A 21,973-nucleotide genomic window follows, 5' to 3' on the forward strand; every position below is an offset into this window, starting at 1 on the left:
TCACTGCGTCAAAGCCAGGTGGATGTCCTTCACCAGCATGGTGCCGATCACCATCTTCTCGCAGTTGACCGTCAGCTGGGCGGCTCCATCCTCTTTGGTCGCCACGGTGACCAACACCAGGCTGCCGCTGGTCACTGTGCGGCCGGCGAACCTGTGGACAGGGTGATCAGCAGGAGGGACAGGAGGACTGAGGTCAAAGCAGCAAAGATCAGAAGTGAAGATGAAGCCACAGAATAAAGGGAGGGACACATGAGTCAGTCAGAAGGTTTGGAATTCAAATAATTGAAGCTATCTAGCAGAGTTTCAGGAGCAGGACCACACCTCAACCGCGCCTCTTCCGGCACGTCTGTAAATGCCTTGCTTACCCTCTCCTCTCCTCTTCTTTCTTTCTCCTATTCTGCACCACTTAAGCCCACACATCCTCTCTTTGCTTCTTCCTTTCCTTCCTCCTCTATAGTGTCTTGAGAGGGTCTGTCGTACCTTCTAAGCTTCCCCACAATGCAACGAAGGCTCACTAATCCATCAACCTCTCATACCCATTTCCATTGTCCTCAATAAATGGTTAAACTTGTTGACGGTGTGGTCTTTGCAAGCGAAAAAAAGAAAACGAGAACAGAAATCTGACCAATGAGCTAATTCTGATAAAATTGTCACTGAGGTAATTTCAACATCTCCAACTTTTTGCATAATAACTTTCCTAAAGGGCCCATTCATATAACTGTTTAAGTCCTGGAGGAACTTTGCATCAGAGCTTTGAACTCAAACTGATTAAAAATAAACCTATGTATTATTATAGTATTTAAACTGTGTTCTGGGGTTAAAATCATCTCAAGATTGACCAGACAAAACTCAATTAAGATTAGAGTTTCTAACCAGCGACAACACCGATTAAGTTTGAGAAAATCTGACATAGAAAGAGGAGACTATATCTTCAGGTGGGAAGACTTGACTTGATACAAATAAGTACATTAGATCATGAGATCATGAGTCCATTGCCCCCTCACTCATCAACAGGAGCACGCAATACTAAAGCTCCTCCACTTGGGGCAGCAACTCCCCCCAATCCGGAGAGAGCGATCCACTGTTTAACAGTAGAGAAGTTAGGGTTAGTCCTGTCAAAGTCCTGCTCTCCAACTGACAGACTTTGTGCCAGTTTGTACTAGACCTAAACCTGTAATGTGTAACTTGCAGTATTCTGGACACAACTGTTCACACTATGATAAAACTTGACCTTAATCGGCCCAAAGGGATGCTACGTCCTTTGAGACGGACAAACCAATCTTTGAGCCTCACTCAGATTAAAGAGCAGCTTTGTGTTTGTAGCCTCACTACTGATGCTTATTTTAATCTTCTCACCTGCACTCTTTATCGGAACCACAGGGGACTCTGCTGAGGTTGGCGGCGGTGGCCACCTGCTGGACGATGGCGTGTTCATTCCGGCACTTGATGTCCAGCGTCAGCCTCTCTGTGATTTCGTTCATGCCCATCAGCTGACCTGTAGAGGTGTGATTAGAGCACTTGTCAAACAGGAGTTACAGTTGCTTCTTCTCTCTCCCAGTAAAAAAAATAGTTTTTACTATTACTGTTGCAATACCTAACAGAGTGCAGCTTGTATGAATGGGAGAGCTCAGTGTAGTACTGCTTGATTCAAGAAATTATTATTTTTTCAACTTACACAGTATTATACTCAAACACTCTATGAATGTCCTTACAGTGTTTTCTGCATCACCACGAGCATCTACAGTGCTCTGAGGGATTGATGTGATCATTGACTCAACATCAATAATCAAAAAATGCTGCTTAACTTATAAATGGAATGCTTTACACTGAAAACAGCAGAGGAGTGATTCAGATTACACACGGCACAAAGGAGGCAGTTGTGTGAACTTTCAGTCTCGTTCAAAGCTTAAAGTCGTGCATTTTCCACCAAAGTATTTTTGTCTCCAGGAAACTACTGACAGATTCGTACATGGAAGTGGATGCCTCCCAGTAAACACTGATTTGCAGGTCAAATGACATCAGGACTTATGGTTGAATATTTCACCAATTGAGCAGAAAACTGGAAGTTTTTCACATTCCTTGATTACTGCAATTATAACCTGAATGAGAATATATCACTGTGAGGTATATGCTATCTGGTGCTGAAACAAACACTTGACAGAAAACGGATCAACAACCCCATGATTAAGTGACTGTTCAATTTATTTGGTATAATGATAGTATTATTAATTTGATGCTTTTGTTCTGTTTCATATCACTGTTTCTTGTGAATCTTTAGGTTTTGTCACACAAAACATATTCTCACTTGTATCAAAATAAAACAATTTGACTCTAACATGGCTGAATAAGGGACAGCAAAGAAAAGCAAATCAAATGAGAGAAGAAGAAAAACATAACTATATAACCTGATTGTTTTATGGAGGCCATGCTGTAAAACCAAAAGAAAAGACTCTCAACAGATTGTCTCTCTCAGGAGATATGAGATTTTAATCCACCTGTCATCCTGTCATTGCATCCAACTCACACATCAGAGCCACGTAAGTGTAAACAGAAAATGCTCAGAGAAGACTCCTAATTGCTACTTTAGTTCCTCTGGTTCTGGGACTTTTTTTTGTTAAAAAAGAGGCTTAAGCTCTGTTTTAAGAAGATGGAAAATATGGGAGTAAATGATTGATCAGTTTAGTCAGACAACTCACACTTAAATTACAGAAGCAGAAGATAGTTCAACTTTTGTGTCTTGGCTCCTACGTCATCACTCTCCCTTTAGATATGATTAAATGGGGAGTGAACTGTGGTGAACCGCAAAGGAGGTATAATGCAGGGGTCGTGGTGGGGCTGAGTCAAAAGGGAAAGATACTGACGCAGGGCAGCAGAGGCGCTGACAGACAGAGAGATAGATGGGAAATATTCACAGCTTAAATAGACCGCCAAATTGGGAGAAAGTATAGTAGAAGATTTTCTGATGTAAAGGTTACCGGCCTAGTAAACAAGTAAACTCACTGCCCTCTGTCATCTTTTCATTAACATGGTCTTTGTCAAGTGCCATAAGAATCTGCTTCTCTGTTGCCACAACCACCAACAGTGAAAATTTGATATTTATAAGGGCTTTTACTTACTTAACTACTAATCTACATCAGATTGTTCTGATATTGTCAGAGTGAGACCCTGAGGTGATGAAGTGAAATTAGTCGGTGGAAACAGGTGGTTTCTCAATGACAGTCTGTTATTTTGTTGCTTGAATTTAAGTTTTTCTTCATTATAAAGTTTGACTAAGCATTACTGCTACACAATTTCAGATAGGGGAGCTAACCAAAAAGACCATCAGACCACCAGGACATGTCCCTGTGCTCCCGATGTGCAGTCCACGACTGTGAGTAGAGCAGGTACATCTTTATATGAGCACTACCTGCCCACCACCAAACAGTACACAGACATGGTTGGTGACTAGATGGTGAACATAGTGGAGCATTTAGTAGCTGAAGAGCCAGATAGTTCTCTCTGTGTGGGTGGAGACCAAAATTGGAGCTATAAGAGAGTAAATATTGGACCTTATTTTGTGGCCAACTGTTGGAAGTATGAATAATCATCTGAAAGGTGATGAAATGTCAGTGTTGGGCACACAGCTAGTTTTTAGAATAAGTAGTGCCTCTTAAAAAGGAAAAAAATCTGAGATTTAAGTATGACAAAAGTCATTCATTTAGAATACATTTATGAGAATGAAGTCATAATACTGTATTGCATTGTGATCAGTATCAGGACTTTGAAAAGATTGTGCAAGAAACTGATTTTAAAGGCTCTCGCTGATTACATCTGGATTATTTAGGGGGCTTTTTTTCCCTTTGATTGGCACTAATACTTCATGGTTTCTGCTACCCACAGTGTCAAAAATTTAAATCCAGTATCCCAGGATTAACAGCGTGTTGACCTCAAAGACTTCACAGTGTCTTTTGACCTCCAAATCACAAAATGATACACAACAATATCGTGACATTGCAATACTTGAGATTCAGCAGTTCATTTCAGCAGTTCGAAAGCTCAGATAAAAGAAAGATGAACGATGGTGCACATGAGCGAGTGCTGCTCTGAGCCTGATGTTATTTCCTTTTTTTTTTGGTTCACATGGTGCCCAAAGAAGAGTGAATCAGCATCAGTGGATGAGCATTTCCAGTCATTCCCGGTGCAGCAGTGTGAGCGGCCTTAATGAGGTGCAGGTTAGCAGCACAGGTGAGTCTGTCTGCAGCTACAGACCTGGAGATGCAGTTACGTGTTGATTACCAAGGCAGGAAGAGGGGGAGGAGGGGGGAGTCGGCAGAAGGCGTTAGAGGAGGAAGGAGGAGGGTGAGGAGAGGAGTCAGGGTCTGTGTGAGGTTGGCTAAAAGGCAGGTGGGCACACAGATGGCTGGGAGGAACAAATCTAACAAAGCCAACTTACCATGATTGTGTATTAGGTTCTCTATTGGTGAAAGTGCGGAGAGGGAGGAACCGTGGATATGACAGATGTTTAAAGAGTCACTATGGGTTTGTTAGAGCTCACATCTGGCTCTGTGTCAGTCAGCATGGACATTAGAGACATGCTGGTATCTACTGTCTGCACACCGAACACACCGGACTTTGGGTGTATTTAAAAGTCTATTTACAGGTGACGAATTTCAACTATGCAATGGAAATAATATGCTGATTTGATCTCAGGATAATTACCTCCGCCAAGGAGGTTATGTTTTCACCCCCGTCTCTTTGTTGATTGGTTTGCTTGTCTGTATGCAGGATGAAGCAAAAACTAATGGACATAATTCCATGAAACTTGGTGGAAGAATGCGCTATAGATCCTATAAAACTTTGGTGTGGATCTGCATCAGCGAGCGGATAGAAGAATTCTTTGCTTAACATTTTGAGCAAGGATGTTGTTGTCCAACATTTTCCATGATTTCCCAGAAAATAATCAATGGATCTTGATAAAAAAATTAATCTGGTACATTTAGCGATGTGCAACTTGATTGAATGTAAGGGGCCTTGGCGGAGGTATGTATTCTACTGAGTGCCCTATAGTTACATGTGTGAGAATATGTCTGAAGAACTGACAAGATGTTGCTCTATTCTCACATTAGAGCAGGAAAAAACTCCCCTTAACCCATGGCTCAGGATGAATCAGTCTTTAAAACACTTAAAATAATGAATTGTCATTTAAATACACTAAACTAAACCTCAAGATTAGGATTTGATCAATATATAAAAAACTTGAATAGAAAAAAGAACCAGTTTAAGTCATTACACATGAAACTAAACCTGTCAACCAACTCATTCTGTTTAAACACATTGATACGAATAAAGTTGTTGAAGAGAAGTAGTAAAATCTCTATTCTATTTCTCGCTAGAAATTAGTTATATTTATTTTCGCCACATACCTTGCTCCTTTTTAAATTCGTTCTCAGTCAGGAAGACCGGCCTCATCAGCTCCCCAACCAGAGGCTGGATAGACACAAAGAATTTCCTGGTGTGAGTGCTGCAAAAAAAGAAATGCACTTTTAGGGATTGATAAGTTTTTCTAAAAGAACAGGGGAGACTCTGATGTTAAACGTCATTGCTCAATATAGAGCCTAACAGTGACCCCCCTTTTGTACAGACGTTTTTAAGAGAGAAGGAACTACACATCCCATAAACCATTGTGAATAATCCCTTTCCAGCGACTTCAAGCAGCTTCTTTGTTTTCACCCTTTGGACTCATATGGCTTCTTCAGGAGGATATAACACTATTTTACAATTTCTTATCTAATCTATAATCAAAAAATGAATGGGATGTTAAGTTCCAGAACCATGTTGTTGGGAACTATTGTTTAATTTGTTTCTACATTGCTCTACGCAGATCACACTTCACTGTTTCACTTGTGGCACACATACATTATGTCATATGCAAGTTAACGAAGTTATTGCAATTTCAGATATCAGCAGATTCATGAGATGGGTGACGACCTGCGCTCTCAAACACAGAATCCATCTCACCACAGCTGGAAGTTCGCCGCTTGGGTTGAGTCACAGAAATCGATGCCCATAACAGCTGTGGATGTCTCACCCATCGGCAGCAGCTCTGTCAACACAGGCAAAGAGGAGACAGCAGTTATAACACGTGCACGAACAATACAACATAAAGCTTTTCAGTCAGCAACTCTGCCAGTTTGACAGATGAGGACTGGGTATGTCCACTGAGCCACTGTCTCAGATCCATGCTCCACACAGTACTACCTCTAAACAGGTATGTATAATTTATTGTCGGAAAGATTATACAAACTAAAACAGCATTCAGATTGTGAAATGAACACAGTGAATTGCAGATTGTGGGTAGTCAGCTTGACAAACAGATTTTGGAAAATAAAATATGTATAAAGTTTGTATAATCATATATACTAAGCATATAGTACATACATACATAGTATGGTGTTTATTCAATCTCATTGTCCTTGTTATTGTTTATCTTGTTTGTATCACAGACTTATAAAGTCAGTCCACAGTCACCCACCAATCTCCGGGAACTCTTTCACTCTCATGCCAGAATGCAGCTTCACGTCCTCCATGTGCAGGTTCTTGGTGTCGGACGTGGCGCTGTTGGTGAACTGCACCTGCACCGCCACCATGTTGGCGTCAGGGCTAAAGGGCTGCCGGCTGAAGCAGTACTCCACCGACAGACCCTCCCCTGTGATGCGGTGCAGCAGCTCGTAGCTCTTCAACTCACTGGAGGGGGCGATGGTCTGTGGGGAGAAGAGAGAATGAAGAGTCACTGACCATTACAGACAGACTTGAGATGACAGGGAACGGACAAACATTCCTTGCATTTGATCTACTGTATTTGTTCTCTTTTTCAGAAAGCGTGGTCAACAATCAGCATTTGTGCTTTTCTTTTTTTTCTCCTTATGGTGAAAGATATATGCAGTGTGGATTTCACTATACATGAAGTAAAATTGACATAAGTGCCAGATGAGTGCTGAAACAAAATGACCTCATCCTTTAATATGTTTGAACTGAAATAGCTGTTGACGTGATGAGGGGGCTGAGGTTGGAAATCCATGTTGTGCAAGCGCCTCAGGATAATTCACAGTCAAACTCAGAGGAAAACCTTTCTTCCAAGTGTTATATCAAGACATTATTTTCATGGCTTTCTAATCGCTGAGCCCATCGGCTATCGTCTGGAGATAAATTAGTCTCTGGTGCCACAGCCAATATTTTCGGGCTTCTGGATTAGACAGCAGACATCCTTCTTCCATTCTCTGTACATTATCTGTTTACCACAGAAGTCCGAGAACATTTCTCCACACAAAACACAATTAGCTATTACTTTTTCGAGGTGTTTTAGGTTCAGGCAACATTTGGCTTATCTCTATTAAAAACTGCGTTGCAGCCAAATCCAATACAATTGAAGTAAATGGTGAACACTTCTTTAAATGTAAAAAAAACAAAACAGAAAGAAACATGAAATGCCTCCATACTGCTTCTGCGGTGACAAATGTACATAAACCGAAAATGTCAAATTCAACTGTTCCTGTTATCCTCCTCCAGGTTTGCACGTGAATCATATATAAGAATAAGTGTTAACCACAGGTGAGTCTGTCTGCAGCTACAGACCTGGAGATGCAGTTACGTGTTGATTACCAAGGCAGGAAGAGGGGGAGGAGGGGGGAGTCGGCAGAAGGCGTTAGAGGAGGAAGGAGGAGGGTGAGGAGAGGAGTCAGGGTCTAACCATTTATGTCACTTGTATTGGATTTTGTTGCAATGTTGTTTACCCCTGAAACTCCAAAAGTGTTTAATTGACTCAAACACCTCACCCATCACTCCATCGACATAGTGGTGAGTAGATAATGAGTGGATTTTCATTTTTGGGGGAACTATCCCTGTCACAGTTGTCTGCATATGCAGGTAAATGCATATGAAGGGCGATGCTTTTCCACATGGACTGTCTACCATTGGTCAAACTAGTGACAGATACCAGAATCTTGTCCTTCACCTGCAGATTTAGCTTTTTCACAGGCAAAATCTAAAAAGATTACTAATGTGGACACCAAAGTCACATTCAACATTTGAGTTATTAGCTTTAGATTTAGAGGACATCAGCTACTTTGGTACTGAGAAGAAAAGTTTGCTTCCTGCCTAAACAATATCTGATTGAGCTTGAGTTTTTAATATGAAGCAGGTATAAGGATGTCTGTCTGTAAGTCAGTATAACACAACGGCAAGTTTGCCTTTAAGGTTTTACCACAGATCATCTACTTAAGAATACTTTCCAATAATTTATTAGATAGAAACAACAGGGGTGGTTAGCACCTCACAGCAAGAAGGTTCTTGGTTCGAATCCCAGTTAGGGTCTTTCTGTCTGGAACTTTGCATGTTTTCCCTGTGTCTGTGAGAGTTTTCTCTGGGACTCTCAATTGACTGTAGATGTGAATGTGAGTCACAGCAAACAGTAAATCCTGCCTCTCGCCCAATGTCCGCTGGGATTGGCTCCAGTCCCACCAGGACCCTCAAAAGATAAACGGTATAGACGACGGATGAACATAAAAGAAGGTGAGACATGAGAGGTACTTACTGCCGGGGAGAGAACACTATCGGACAGAGACAAGCCCTCCAGGTCGGTGGCAAGGCTGCTGGACAGGAAGGTGTTGATGGGCGTGACTTGAGGAGAGGATGCAGGCTCAACTGAAAGGAGAGACGCAGAGAGACTCGGCAGGGATGTCCCCAAATTTCAGACCTGACTTTATTCATCTGTTTCTAACATCCTCTTCTGCATGTGTGTTGCAGCATTTTTTTTAAATGTCATTAGTTACCTTGGGTGTTGGCATAGGAACTGATCAAATGCACCTGCTATGATTTTTAGATATATCTCAATTTGAAAACGTACTTATTCACTGACTTTACCTTACTTACATGAGCATTAGTACTTTTGCCCTGAACTTTTAAAAGAAGAAAAGAAACACAGTCATAGAGATGGAAAACTCACAATCGTCCAGGTCGAGTAGCGACATCTCTTTCTTCTCTTTCTTGCTCTCGATCTTGACAGGTTTGGAGGGAGGTTTAGATTCAGCTGCCTGGAAGGAGGGGAAACCAAAGAGTGTGAACGTGGGCCAGTCTAAATACAGAGATGTTTAGTTCATGAGTCAGTGAAAACAGTTTTAGATTTTATTCTAAGTTTAAAAAAAAAAAAAATACTCCACATGCTCATGTATTTTTGTGCACCTTTCATCTAAAGGTGTCGATTTTAAATGTTTTTTTTTTTTATGTAGTGTGATTCCTTATCTTTACCTTTTTTTTCTTTTTGACCTCTACCTCAGAATCAGAGTCCTCAGACTCTGATTGGCTGCTTTCGGACTCGCTCTCCTCCTCATCTGATTCTGTTTCTGAGGCGCTCTTGCGTGGTTTGCTTTTTCTCTCACGCTTCCTCTCTTCTTCGTCACTGCTCTGCTCACTGGAAAACAAAAGCAAAGGTCAAAGGTCCCGATGGAGTTTTATCTATAACAGATGAAACAGATGCTAGTGTTGTGCTTACAGTAGAAAAAATACGACTACGCATTGAAAGACAGAAAGTGTCAGGAGAAAAAGTGACAACAAAAAATGTTAAATTGGACTTTTAGTGTGAAAGGAAAGCATGTTTTTGATGTGATATACCCAATCATATTATCACATAATAGGAGAGTAGTGCAGAGTACATAAAAGGATTGAGTCCCATGTTTACCTTTCACTTTCTCGAACCGGCTTCTTTAATTCTGTCTTTTTCTTCTTTTTGTCTTTCTCCTCTTCATCCTCCTCCTCCTCAGACTCAGAGCCTTCCTCGCTGGCTTCGCTTTCTGATCCTGACCTGCTCACCCCGCTGCCGCTGCCACTCTCTGAGCCGCTGACAGAGTCCGACTCTGAGGAGGAAAAAAGTCAGTGTTTAACTGGTGAAAACACAGACAATGGGAATTGAAAGTCTATCTGGCACATTATAGCATTTACAGTGCTTTAAGGTCCCTGGAAAACAAATGTTCACTCAAATCCAAAGCGAATAAAATGTCCCATTACATACACAAATGAGGAAGATAAAAATTGGTGAGGATAAGTTTTCATCTGCGTTTGTTTGTCTGTTAGTTTGCAGTTTTACACAAAAACTACTGGCTGGATCAGCAGGTCCCTTGGTTGAAGGATTAGATATGGGTCAGGGAAGAATTTGTTTAACTTTGGTGCAGATCTGAATCAGGCGGATCCAAAATTCTTTCTCTACAGTTACCACTATCCGCTGACTCTGTCGGCCCAGACTCGCCCTCTGAGTCCGAGTAGAACGGCTTGTCCACCTTCTTCTCCTTCCGCTTCTCCCGGCTGCTGCACTTGGTCCACTCGGGCACCTGGCAGAAGACAACAGAGTTCAAACAGTGAGCCATCAGCTCTGCCTCGGTGGAAAAATACCTCAGACAGAAGCAGAGGCGTGGGCAGATTACAGTACAGTAGCATGGCCATGAATGCCTCTGCCTGTGCGTGATGTAGCCAAAGGAAGCCAGCCATCCCTGCTGCAGATCTGCATTAAGATCTGACATGTCCGACAACAAATTCTGTACAGACCTCACACTTATGCTTGTATGGAGCGTGACTTTCTTTCGGTCTTTTCTTTTTTGCACGTATAGCTGTCAGCACCAGGTGATACCTTCATGACCAGGAGCAGATATACTTTTCTTTGAATAAAAGGGAGCAGTTCCATTAAGAGAAGTGATGTCTTTGAGGGGTGGTGATTATCCTCTCACATGTGAAAGAAAGAGGCTATTTGCCTTACTGCAACCACACTCATTCACCAGCAGCATCAGCGAATGAGCATGGACATCCCCAAACCCCATTTAAAAACCCACATGGTCGCTAATGCATCTCGACGTGTTAGAGGATGGCACGTCCCGGCTAAAAGAATCACTTCTTTAATGGTAGAGACCGAGGAAGAGGAAGGTGCTGTGTTTCAGGGGAGCTTTGGCTGAGCTAAGCACAGGACAGCGACTACATTATAGGCGGGGGGAGGTGTCAGAAAGCACTTGGGATTTTTTTGCAGCTATATGGGTTGAGGCTCAAGGAGATGTGGCTCTTTGCCGCTAACTGACTCACACTCGTTAATGTTGTGACTCTTTCAAGCAGCGTAAAAACCTGGCAGACGCAGAAAAGAAAAAAGATTGAAATGATGGTGAGATGAGCAGAAAGGAGGTAGGAGATTTTTTTTTTTTTTTTTGTAGAGAAACAGGGAGAAAGGTCAGGAAAGTAAAAGAGAAAACAGAAGCAGGAGCATTTCTGGGTCTAAAAAGAAGAATGTGTGAGAACAGGTGTGAAGATCACAGACACAAACATAAACCCCAAATTTGATCACAGTATACTCATTTAACACATCTGCCTATTTCGTTGCTACACTTACATACACTAAAAGTTTTTTTTCTGGAAAAATACACTCCAATATAACTTAATTATAATGAACATATACTTAAATATACACTTAAACACTGCAGAAATCAAAAGGCCAACATTTACACTTGTAAGCTGCTAGAATGTTGACATGACAGTACGAATGTGTTAATCAGGCATGGAGCATGTGGCTCTACTAGATTCAAATGGACTAAATGAAGAGGTGGACGTGGAGGTGTATGTTTTTTTTTTCTTTTTCTATCTTTATTCACTAGCGTAGTTTTCGGTTAGAGAACTTTTAGTATCAGTAAGTCTCCTGGTTAGAGACCTTATCTCATTCGGATTTTGAAATGCTGTCACTCCAAACCCTGTGCTCATACTCAAAAAGCTTCTACTTGTGCTTTGATCCGCTCTGCTTGTGCTCAAACTGTGAGCTTACACTCAGATATTTTGTTTTCTTGGACAGATTTCCTGAGCTCCAGCTTCTTCTTTCAAAATTCCGCAACCAACAGAATGCAAGGTGTAGTGTAGACACAACAAAATTGCCCCGTCCTGGTTGTGGTCTGTCGGTAAACCAGTATGATAGAAAAGCCGTGGAGGGCAACAGTGCATGCCAGATTAACTGCCCTAAGGGGACTCTCACCGAAGTAAAACTAACTTTCACACAAGCACAGAGGCAGCGTGAGTGAGAGGAGAAGAGCTGAAGATGGAGCGAAGGAAACTTGTCCAAGCAACAAAATATAATAAGCGCACATTTTGAGCACAAGCAGAACAAATCACAGCACAAGCAGGGGCTCTTTGCGTGTGAGTGCAGGGTTTTGAGGGAAAGCAGAACAAATTGTGAACCTTCTCTCAAACTCAAAGACCCCGTTCTTGGATAAAGAGGAAAGAAAACCCATTGAGATGTGGGGAAGCCGTCATGGAGCAAGAGAGAAATCACATCACTGCACAACAACAACATTTGCGACACATTCACAAACTGTGTCACAAATTTCAGGAGAACAAACCAAGGTGCAAAAGAGGAAACAGGTCGGTGGGTCACTGTTCTCCAAACGAATCAGCTCATCCTCATCATCAGCAGATGAAGATGGCAAGAACTTCTTAGATGAGAATTATTCCAGACAGTTGCAGTGAAGGCCCTTTGTCTCATCAAACTGTGTTTTCAAGGTTAACAATAAACTTTGCAACTCGACTTTTAAGACAACAGAATACTGTCGAGAATAATGGTAAATTTAATCATCTGCAGAACTGAACAAACTTCAGCTGCTGGTGAAAAATCTGGGATATGGAAAAACCAGGGCAGGTCCAGTAAGAATCCTTTGGGTTACTTAAACAAGCGGTTTTAGTTACAACTTAAACAAGTTTTGAACTATTATTCCACATATTAGACAGCTGTCAAATTGATCTGCTGTTTATATCATCATAGAAATCTCATCAATTAACCTTATCAACGTCACTATCAGTAGCTACCATAAAGAATGACAACCCGAGAGAGACCTCATTCAGACCTGGCATTAACATCCGCCCTGAGAGACGAGTGGTCCGCTTCAAATTCAGATATGAACGCATCCAAATGTAGAACTTAGCACTGACCACTTTTGATCGGATCTCTCAGTGATGGATGTCAATACCAGGATAACACAAGGCTAGAACAGAGTCTCTAAGAGGAAAAAGAGAGCATTCATCACAACAAACAACACTGCACTCCCAAACTGGGGGGGGGGGGGGGGGGGCACCTCTTTCAAGTTCCCTAACAAGCTGATCCGCCCCTCGCCGGTGGGAACGTATTCCTCAGTCTGCAGAGGGAGAGTCTGTTAGAGGGGCCGAGAGGTTTCAGAGGTTCCACTGACCCTCAGCAGCGTTGACCTCTAAGTCTATACTGGTGAGTTTGCCTTTTGATTTTTCAACTACGACTCATGAACAGATTTACATTATTGCCGACTATTTTCAAAGCACATCATCCTTTCCTTTTTAGACCATTGCAAATCAGTCATTTGAATACACTCTGACCAAATCAACTGACCTAGATTTGAGATATGCTTGAAACACTGTAGAAGTCCGTCATCAGTAAACATACACTATAATAACATGGTATTGTTATTGCTGAGCACTTACTTTGAAAACCCTGCTTGACTAACATAAACCTACACAAGCATTACACAAGTGTTATCTTTCTTTACTTTCTTTTTTTGTTTATTCCCAGGTGTTTATTTTATCTTTGGCCATCTATACAGTGATCCGTTGATAAACCTATGAAAACAGTATATCCTGTATATTAATCTATATTAATACCATTGTTACAGTCTTAAAGTTCAATTTTAGAGAGGTGCTGATGATAAATTTGAGGGATGCAGTATAGTGTTGCTGAATTGTACTGTGTTATACAGACATGTGTTTACATTACTTTACATTAATCCTGGTCGGCTACATGACACAAAGACATCTACGTAAAATACAGCACATTCCAACAGCACCACGAACTACATCCTCGTCATAAAGCTGAATCAACACTTCTCTTCAACCGGTATTTATCATTTCAAAGTAAAATATGATTTTATTGCAATATTTAAGCGACAGAGGTTTTCCAGTTTAGTTTGTTTAGTTCTCTTTAGGTGCATGCAGGGTCCATGCTGATTTGTGATCTGTAAATCATTTGCAAGACATTGAACTGACGTCACAAGCTGATTTAATTTGATTCTTGCCAGACCACATTTAGAGATGTAAGACTGGGGGGTTTGGACTGCAGACCTAGTAGCAGGTATGAGGGACGATGTCAGGAAATCAATAAGATGTCAGGGTTTCTGTGAATGCAGCTGCAGGGAGATTTTCCAAAACTGAACTCGCTCACAGCTCCATTCTGACCTGATGTCAAAGTGTTCTGACTGTGAAAGACTGGCTGTTTACAGCAAGTGGGAAACAAATATCTGGATGGAAGGTTTTAGGCAAATTAGAAGTGAAATAAATGCTTTGGAAAATGGTCAGCACTAATGCAACAATTTATCTAAAACACAAGTCCCCTGGTGTGGCCTGTTCTGACCCCCCTCTCTCTTTTATCACACCAGTCATATCATATTAAAATGCACCCGTGGCCTCATCTTGAAATCTGCGTCACAAGTAAACAGCAAGTTAACAATGAGTATGAAACATGGAGCAGTGAGTAAAATATTTGCACCATCAGATCAATGATTAACAAACATAATCAAGACCAAAAAATCAAGTTCACAGGTCATTCCTGCTGTTTCAAATCAAGTGGTTTTACCTCTTGATTTTTACAAAGAAGTGACAAACTTGATTTTATGTCTTCTTTTAAAAATGTACACATTGCTTGTGAACCGATGGCACATGGAGTGGAGGGGATGGAGGAAAAGAGGATGCTTTACGTACTTTGTATTTATACATTAGCCCATTGTTCATCTGTAATCCATTAGAATGTAAACATAGCAAAAAATATATTTATCATATAATGTGAATCTCTGCAAATAAATACTTTTATAATCTAGGTGTCGACCATCTAATACCTCCCATGGGTCAGGTCTCTGCAGAGACAGGGGAAACTGCTGCTCTGAGATCTAATCCCTTCTGCATCACATGTGCTATCGGCTCAAAAACCAGTGAAACTACCAGGACGGGGGCGAGCGAGCTGCTGCTGAACAGATGCAAGTGCAGCGAGGGCGAGGAGTTCAGCAACTCCCACTGTTTTCATAGTGGATCTGGACTTTTTAATTTGAGTATTCTGATTTACTTTTGCGCTAAGAATGAATCCTCTTTTCTCCTCTGGGGCCCATTCTCCTCCATAGTGGGTGGAGTTGTCAAGCAGCATGTGGAAACAGCTGGAGGCCAAACAGGATGCATGTTACTGATGAGCTGTTAATGCTTATGGGGCAGTAAATGAAGGACAAATGGCTGGTGAATGAGGAATCAATGTTATATTGGAAGTGAGGCTCTGGTGCCTCTGTGCAACTCCTCTGAGGCACTGCTCTGGGGCAGGAGCAACCCTCGCTCCCCTCCATCGTTTGGGGCCCCTGGAGACCCCAGAGGGCCCCTGTGTCTCTGCATGTTACTGTTCCCACTGCACGCACAGACTCCTTCACCTCCACGTTGCGCACGGAGGGATCTGGGGCAGCTTCAGGCCAGTCAGGCAACTCCTGGTAGCCCCCAGTCTTGGCATTCAGCAGGTGGGACAATGAACCCAACTGGAAATGGTCTCGATCTGCAAAAACACAAGGAGATGGAATCAGGGGACTGAAACAACAGAGAGGAGAACAACACTGCTCATTTCAGTGGCTCAGGAACAGAGGCATAATTGTCACTTGTGGCCTCACACACATTTAAATACTAGAGAATCAGTGTAATATCAGAAAACATTGATGGTGCAGTATCAATTGACAGTTCCCATAACTTTAAGGCTTTGGTAAATGTAAACAGGAACTACAGTGTTGCCAAGGAGTCAGGTACAGTGGCCAAGATGTCTCACACAAGCGCATTGACGGACAAATGAGCGACAAGAGGTAATGATGAAGTGAGTGGAGTTACTGGTCAAGCCTGTCGCCACTTAAAATGTGATACATGAGCTCCATTATTTATTTATTATTATTATCATTTATTTATAATAATATATATTGTTATTTTGTATTTATCATTATTTTATTTATGTATTTTATTATTGCCCTATATTTGTTTACACTTTGGCACCAGTTAAGAATGATAAGTGATTAGCAGTTGCTGTTTGCAACACACCCATGGATGTACACGTAGCTATAAATGGACATCGATTATTCAAGCTTTGCGGCTGAGATCAGGTGAGGACTTTAAAAAAAAATTAAAATTCTATAGTATGTTTATTAAGCATCGATTATACAAAATGAGGACATAAAAGAGATACTGTACAATGCTCACATTTTTCAAAATTTTACAATTTACAGTTTAAGCGCCTAGCCAACAGAGTGCAAAAGGCCATAGAATGTCGTGCCTCAGCCGTTAAGATTTTGTTGATGGGGGTCGGCCACAAAATGGTAAGCAATTTGAAGGGTATCAAATATTTTGAACCAGAAGTCTGTAAGCTTTGGACTTGACCAAAACATGTGTATGAGATCGGCAGGGGACTGGTTGCAAGGTGAGGACTTTTGAATCCTTTCTTCACCTTTAAATGGAGACTCGAGGATCGGTGCAGGTTTGAGGGCGAGGAACAGTTTCTTGGCGTACTTGCTCAGAGCCCCACACTTCTCTGTGGGCACAATGAGCTGGCGAATGAAGCGCGCCCGATCGCGGATGTCGTAGTTCTGGTCGTACTTGGCCAGGTTGAGAACATACTGCGTCAAAAGTTTGGTCTGTGAGGGGAAGGAATATTCAAAACATGGAGTATGAGAAAAGAACCAATAACAGTAGATGTTAGCCAACGAATAGATGCTTGTACATTATATGAATGTGTAAACATATGTGTTATGATGTGCTAATAATGGTGATAAGTCAGGTTGTTCAGACATCTACATTTACAGTTACAGGACGACTACTCAATTCTTCAATACATGTTTGATACAGTCGAGTTAACTGTTAAGTACAAGTGAAAAAAACAACACGTGACAGAATAAAACGTGCAATGACCTGTTTGGAGTTGGTGAGGTAAAGCTTTGCAGCCAAATTGAGGATTTGCAGCTTGACAATGTCGTCCTCATTCGTAAAAGACTTGGCCATCTTCCTCAGGACATCCGGGGCGATCTTAGGCACGTGCTCACAGTACTCTCCAATCAGCCACAAGATACTGGCCCTTGCCATAGGCACCTGGCAACACAGATTAAAATGGATGTAGTATGTGCACGTCTATCATTTCCTCTTGGTAATGGACGGAAGTAACAGGTTTTGTTGAGGTAAATATCAATTGACAAGCTCATACGGGAACCCGTTACGTTTTCCATGGGTTAACAAACCTAAATACCTTTTTGAATGTAAGACTCTCACCTGGATGTTATCTGTTAGCTTGGCCATGTGCTTGATGATGTCACTGTGCTTCTCCGGTTGCATCTGCAGCAGCTTCTTGATAACAACCACCGACTCGGCCACAACCAACTCTGCACAACAGGACAAATTCAGTTACTTAAAATCAAATTTGAATTGGTAACCATTTCTTTTCTATTATTCTTTCTACTAAAATGAATTCAGTTTGGATTCAGTCACTCTTTTAGTTGAGTTTTCTATATGCTTTGGCACTGTTCAAAATATTATACTTTTTATAGTTGGCTAATGAATATGATTTAATTATATGCAGACACAAAAGCTGTACTTCGGAGCCGATGACGGCTGCATCTTTCATCAGTCGCGTAGACTGCGTCAGCTGAACCGGCAATGGCCGTTCTTACAGCCATTGCCTGGCAACAGAGCTATGGAGTTGCTTTGGTTGATTAAAAACATTAAGAATATGTGTACTGTTTGCTGTTGGGTCAAGTATTTACCTTTAAAAATACATTATTCTTATGTTTTTTTGCCTTGCTTCCTGCCGCCAGTACCTCTGAACTCTATAAATCATGGGAAACTTGGGCTTGGAATGATCCAACTTGTGGAGCCTACGTTGCTCAGGGGTGGGAGGACACATTTGTCGGCCTCATTTGAATGAGCCTTCGAATTGGAACGGTATAATCGCATTGCTGTGATGCAGCTAAATGCAGCCTCCGAACGATGCAGCCCTCAAATTGAGACACAGCTTATATCTGATATCTGATGCCATCTACATCCTTCAATCCCCATTTTATAACATGTACTGCTTAGGAAGCATCTAGAAGATGAATGAGAGGACGTACCGTCTCTGTTGGACAGCAGCTGCACCAGGCCGTTCAGACACGTGTCCCTCACCTCGCCGATGTTGGTAGCACAGCGGCCGATCGCTTGGATCGTAGCAGCCACAAAATCTTTATCCATGCTTTTAATGTACGTCTAGCAGAAAGAATGTTCACTCAGTACAGGATATCATAAAAGGAGCCCGCTGCCGACATGTCCACCATGATGAAGGACAAATCTGCACATTTTTTACTGAAGACAAGAGTGAGTCACAGATTCTCCTTCAGTTTACCTGAAACTCCCTGAGGATGGTGGAGATGTTCGTCTCATTGGCCAAATTAGTGAGAACCTCCAGCTGTAGAAGCCAAGACAAAACATGGTTTCTTTGATTAAAATGGAAACACAACAATTTACTGTGAAGCCTTGAGCTAACGACAATGTTTACTTACGAGTACTTCTGTCGCCAACTTCACTGAAACATTTAGACCTTCTTCACATCGGTGTTACATCTTAAAAACGGCTTCGCTCTGATTCACGACGATTGATTTTGTGAAGCAGACTAACAACTTTCTTTGCCCGAGTGAGTTCAAATCAAATCCTGTTGTTTTCACCATTCACAATGAAATAGACCAATTATACCTACACAAAATGCACAAATGATTCAGTGTAACAGGGTTTGTAATGATAAGATGCCGCAAATGCCCCGATGTAAAGATAATTATTTTCCCTGCATTGATTCAGACTTAATATAATATAAGAGAAAGGACTGAATAATAAAACAGAAGAGAACCTTGAGGACTTTAATCTGGGTTGGGTCAGTGGAGCGGATGTAGAAACTTTTCAGGTACGGCTCAAACATCCCCTGAGAAACATAAGACAGGGAGAAAAGAAAATGATTTAAAATGCAGCTTCATCAGTGTTTTTAACCGCACAATATATCACAATAAAACACAATAAAATACAAAACAGCACCGGGTTAGGCTCACCCTTCTCTTGATCGACATTGTTGCCACGTTCTGGAGAACAACGAATTGGACCTCACTGGAGGAAGAGACAGAAACAAGAGAGGTTGATGAGAAGCAGGAGGAGGAAAAAAAGAAGTTTGGCCTCCTCTGTCCTCTCCTGTGTATTTGACCTGAGATGCTCTGTTGGACGTCCACTGCTATTTACAGCAGTGCTACTAGTTATTCTAAATATGTCATCATTAGGAAATTATGATTTAAAATAAATACAGCACACATTTAATCAGCTAGCTACCTTACAGTCTCTGTATATAATATTATATTGTATGTATATATGTATACAATTGGCTCTGAAACTCCTTGCATGAGGAAATTAGACCTACCAATAAAACAAGCTAAATTCAAGAGAATAGTAAAAGGGGTAAAGCGATTAAAAAAGGTATAAGTAAAAAGAAGGTCAGTATAGAAATTGTCAAATAAATTAAGAGAAAAATAATACAAATAAATTTAGAAAGTATTTAAAAATGAAATGATGGTATCAGCATGTATTTTGTCAAAGAGTTGAGTTAAAGGCACTTGTGAACTTGTATACTTAGTCTTGAGTCTGACATTTTAAAGTTGATTTGACTGCATTGAGCATTGTGCTGCATAAAGTCTAAAGGTTGCTTCTCTGTGTTTAGTGGGTAGCAAGCAGACCTCATTGGATTTACATCTCTGTTATGTATCTAGGGCAAGACTGGTAATATTGGTTTTAATAACGTTTCATATAAGATAGCTTTATTTTCAAGAGGGTAAAGGTGTGTAATTGTTAGAAAAGCTGAGGCACCACTCACTCCACTCAAATAACAGCTGATGAATCTCATTGCAATGAATTTTCTGACAAATGCTCTGCAGGGAGATACAGGTGTTGGGTTATTTCTGAATGATGATCCCATTTCAGCCCCCCCGGAGCCACAGAAGCACTTGTTCAATAAGAGGCCGACAGTGTGCAGGACTTGCAGCCACGAGGCCGCCTATGAGCCGCCATCACTCTTTATGCTTTATGGCTTCATTTGTTTACCTCATGCAGCCTCACTGGGCTCTCTGTTTAATTCCACTTTCTCTACCGTGGCTATAAGGATTCGTTTCACTACCCTCACTTGTCATTTTCTTGTTGCCATACTGTTCCACATGGCTGACTTTCATGGTCATTAAAGCTCTCTCTTATCACATTCGGCTGCGTATTTTTTTGGCAGTTTGAGTATTTCTTTCCTTCCTTCATTCCTTTTCAAGTGGGACATTTTCAGCCTCAGCTCACTTCTCGGCTGCAGCACGATCACACTGTGGGAAGGCTAATCCTGCAGGGTGGACACGGTGCTGCCAAAATCTATATCTATCCATTTCAAAATTATAGACTGAAACTCTCACCTGTGACTCCTCAGGAGACGCACCAGGGCCTTGGCGATCACCCCAACCTCTGCTTTAGGGGCAAGATGGAAATACAGCTGAGCCACAGCCATCACCACCTGGAGTGTAAAACAGAAGTAGAGGTCTTAGGTCTATCTCAAATTCTTCTGCAGTAATAGAATCTCATATACATAAAAAGGCTGAAAACCCTGGGTCCAAATTTTTGTCCTCCATTGTAAATTAATTCATTTCCAAATGTACCAACGCATCACTTCCGTACTCTGCCTAATGCTGCAGTGCAGATGTGTGTTGAATATGTTTCACACCCCCTTTGCAGCTCTAAGCTAAAAGTGAGAAGATGAAAGGTTACTTCAAGTGCAAGAAATTATTTGGTGGTGAGTCATTCAAGTTTGTTTTTTAGGTCTTTTGAGATCTCATTCAGCTCGATGCACACAAATTAAACCTACATTCACTTGGCGGCTGCAGAACAGGCACAACATTGACACATTAATGGATCTGAATGTGTTAGCAAATGGAGGCTCTTGCTTTGTTTTGTTCTCAATCAACGCACAGAGGGAGATGTGGCTCCTTTAGGTGCTACATGTTTCACCATGTTCACCAGCTAGTCACTAACTGTGTCTGCGCGCTGTTTGATGCCAAGCAGGTAGTGAGTGACAAGTGAGGTTTTGAAGTTTTTTTTCTAAAGACTGCTGTGGTGTTTATTTACTCTTAACATGCACACATGTAAAAAACACGGCCTGCATATGATGCTAGAGCAAAGAACGGCAACCGCGTAACCAATGCTTCCAAATGAGCCTTTCTTTTCTGCTTGTACAACAGTCGTGAACCCACCCCTCCCTACACTGGCTCCGATGCTCACTAGTCAAGTTTAGCTTTTTGAGCACATTTTGAGCCTGAATAAAAACATTAGACTGCTGCCTGTTTCTGTGAGGGAAGTGAAAGTACAGATAATAAAATTGAGCTGAAACTCAGAGGGGAGTTTCACATTCAGATGACAAATCACTGTAGGTACACACCCTTTCACATAATGATGATTTCAATTAAAAAATACTGACGGTTTTTATTTGCAATGCCCCTTTGGGAAAACTCATGCATGTGGCAAGTTCCCACAGCTATTCAGTGAAGAAGAGAAGAGGAGCTTCAAACAGACAAAACAAACCACTTGAAGGGACCTAGTGGTAAAGTGAAAGCACATCTAAAAACTTGAACAATGTGCTGCACTACAATCAATTACAGAGCACATTGAGTGGCTTCAACATGACAACAAATACAATATGCCTGCTCACATACTCTACCATTATTGACAATTGCTCCCTTCATCTCTATCAGACATATTCTTATGCACAAATACTTTACACATTGACACACTTTCCCATTATGTTACAAAATATTTATTCTAATCAATGTCAATACGGATATTTTGTTTCTAATGCACTTCTCTCCGTCCTGGG

General features: G+C 41.4%; 1 protein-coding gene across 2 annotated transcripts in view; it reads right to left on the reverse strand.

Annotated features, from left to right (window-relative positions):
* Positions 1-21,973, reverse strand: part of LOC133009441 (AP-3 complex subunit beta-2) — a 43,386-nt gene continuing 21,413 nt past the window's right edge. The window contains exons 9-28 of one of the 2 annotated variants that reach the window (XM_061076947.1): positions 20,523-20,620; positions 19,140-19,194; positions 18,944-19,015; positions 18,446-18,508; positions 18,177-18,309; positions 17,341-17,450; positions 16,987-17,163; positions 16,526-16,712; positions 15,465-15,595; positions 11,098-11,136; positions 10,244-10,358; positions 9,713-9,887; positions 9,283-9,445; positions 8,981-9,068; positions 8,570-8,679; positions 6,512-6,740; positions 5,998-6,082; positions 5,403-5,500; positions 1,357-1,495; positions 1-187 (exon numbers count right to left, since the gene is read on the reverse strand). In XM_061076947.1, coding sequence (XP_060932930.1) covers positions 1-187; positions 1,357-1,495; positions 5,403-5,500; positions 5,998-6,082; positions 6,512-6,740; positions 8,570-8,679; positions 8,981-9,068; positions 9,283-9,445; positions 9,713-9,887; positions 10,244-10,358; positions 11,098-11,136; positions 15,465-15,595; positions 16,526-16,712; positions 16,987-17,163; positions 17,341-17,450; positions 18,177-18,309; positions 18,446-18,508; positions 18,944-19,015; positions 19,140-19,194; positions 20,523-20,620 — 2,454 coding nt within the window. The remainder of the gene's footprint in view (positions 188-1,356; positions 1,496-5,402; positions 5,501-5,997; positions 6,083-6,511; positions 6,741-8,569; positions 8,680-8,980; positions 9,069-9,282; positions 9,446-9,712; positions 9,888-10,243; positions 10,359-11,097; positions 11,137-15,464; positions 15,596-16,525; positions 16,713-16,986; positions 17,164-17,340; positions 17,451-18,176; positions 18,310-18,445; positions 18,509-18,943; positions 19,016-19,139; positions 19,195-20,522; positions 20,621-21,973) is intronic. The other variant, XM_061076946.1, reaches the window with a different exon arrangement.

This window comes from Limanda limanda, chromosome 8 (genome assembly GCF_963576545.1).
Source record: "Limanda limanda chromosome 8, fLimLim1.1, whole genome shotgun sequence".
Classification (NCBI taxonomy): domain Eukaryota; kingdom Metazoa; phylum Chordata; class Actinopteri; order Pleuronectiformes; family Pleuronectidae; genus Limanda; species Limanda limanda.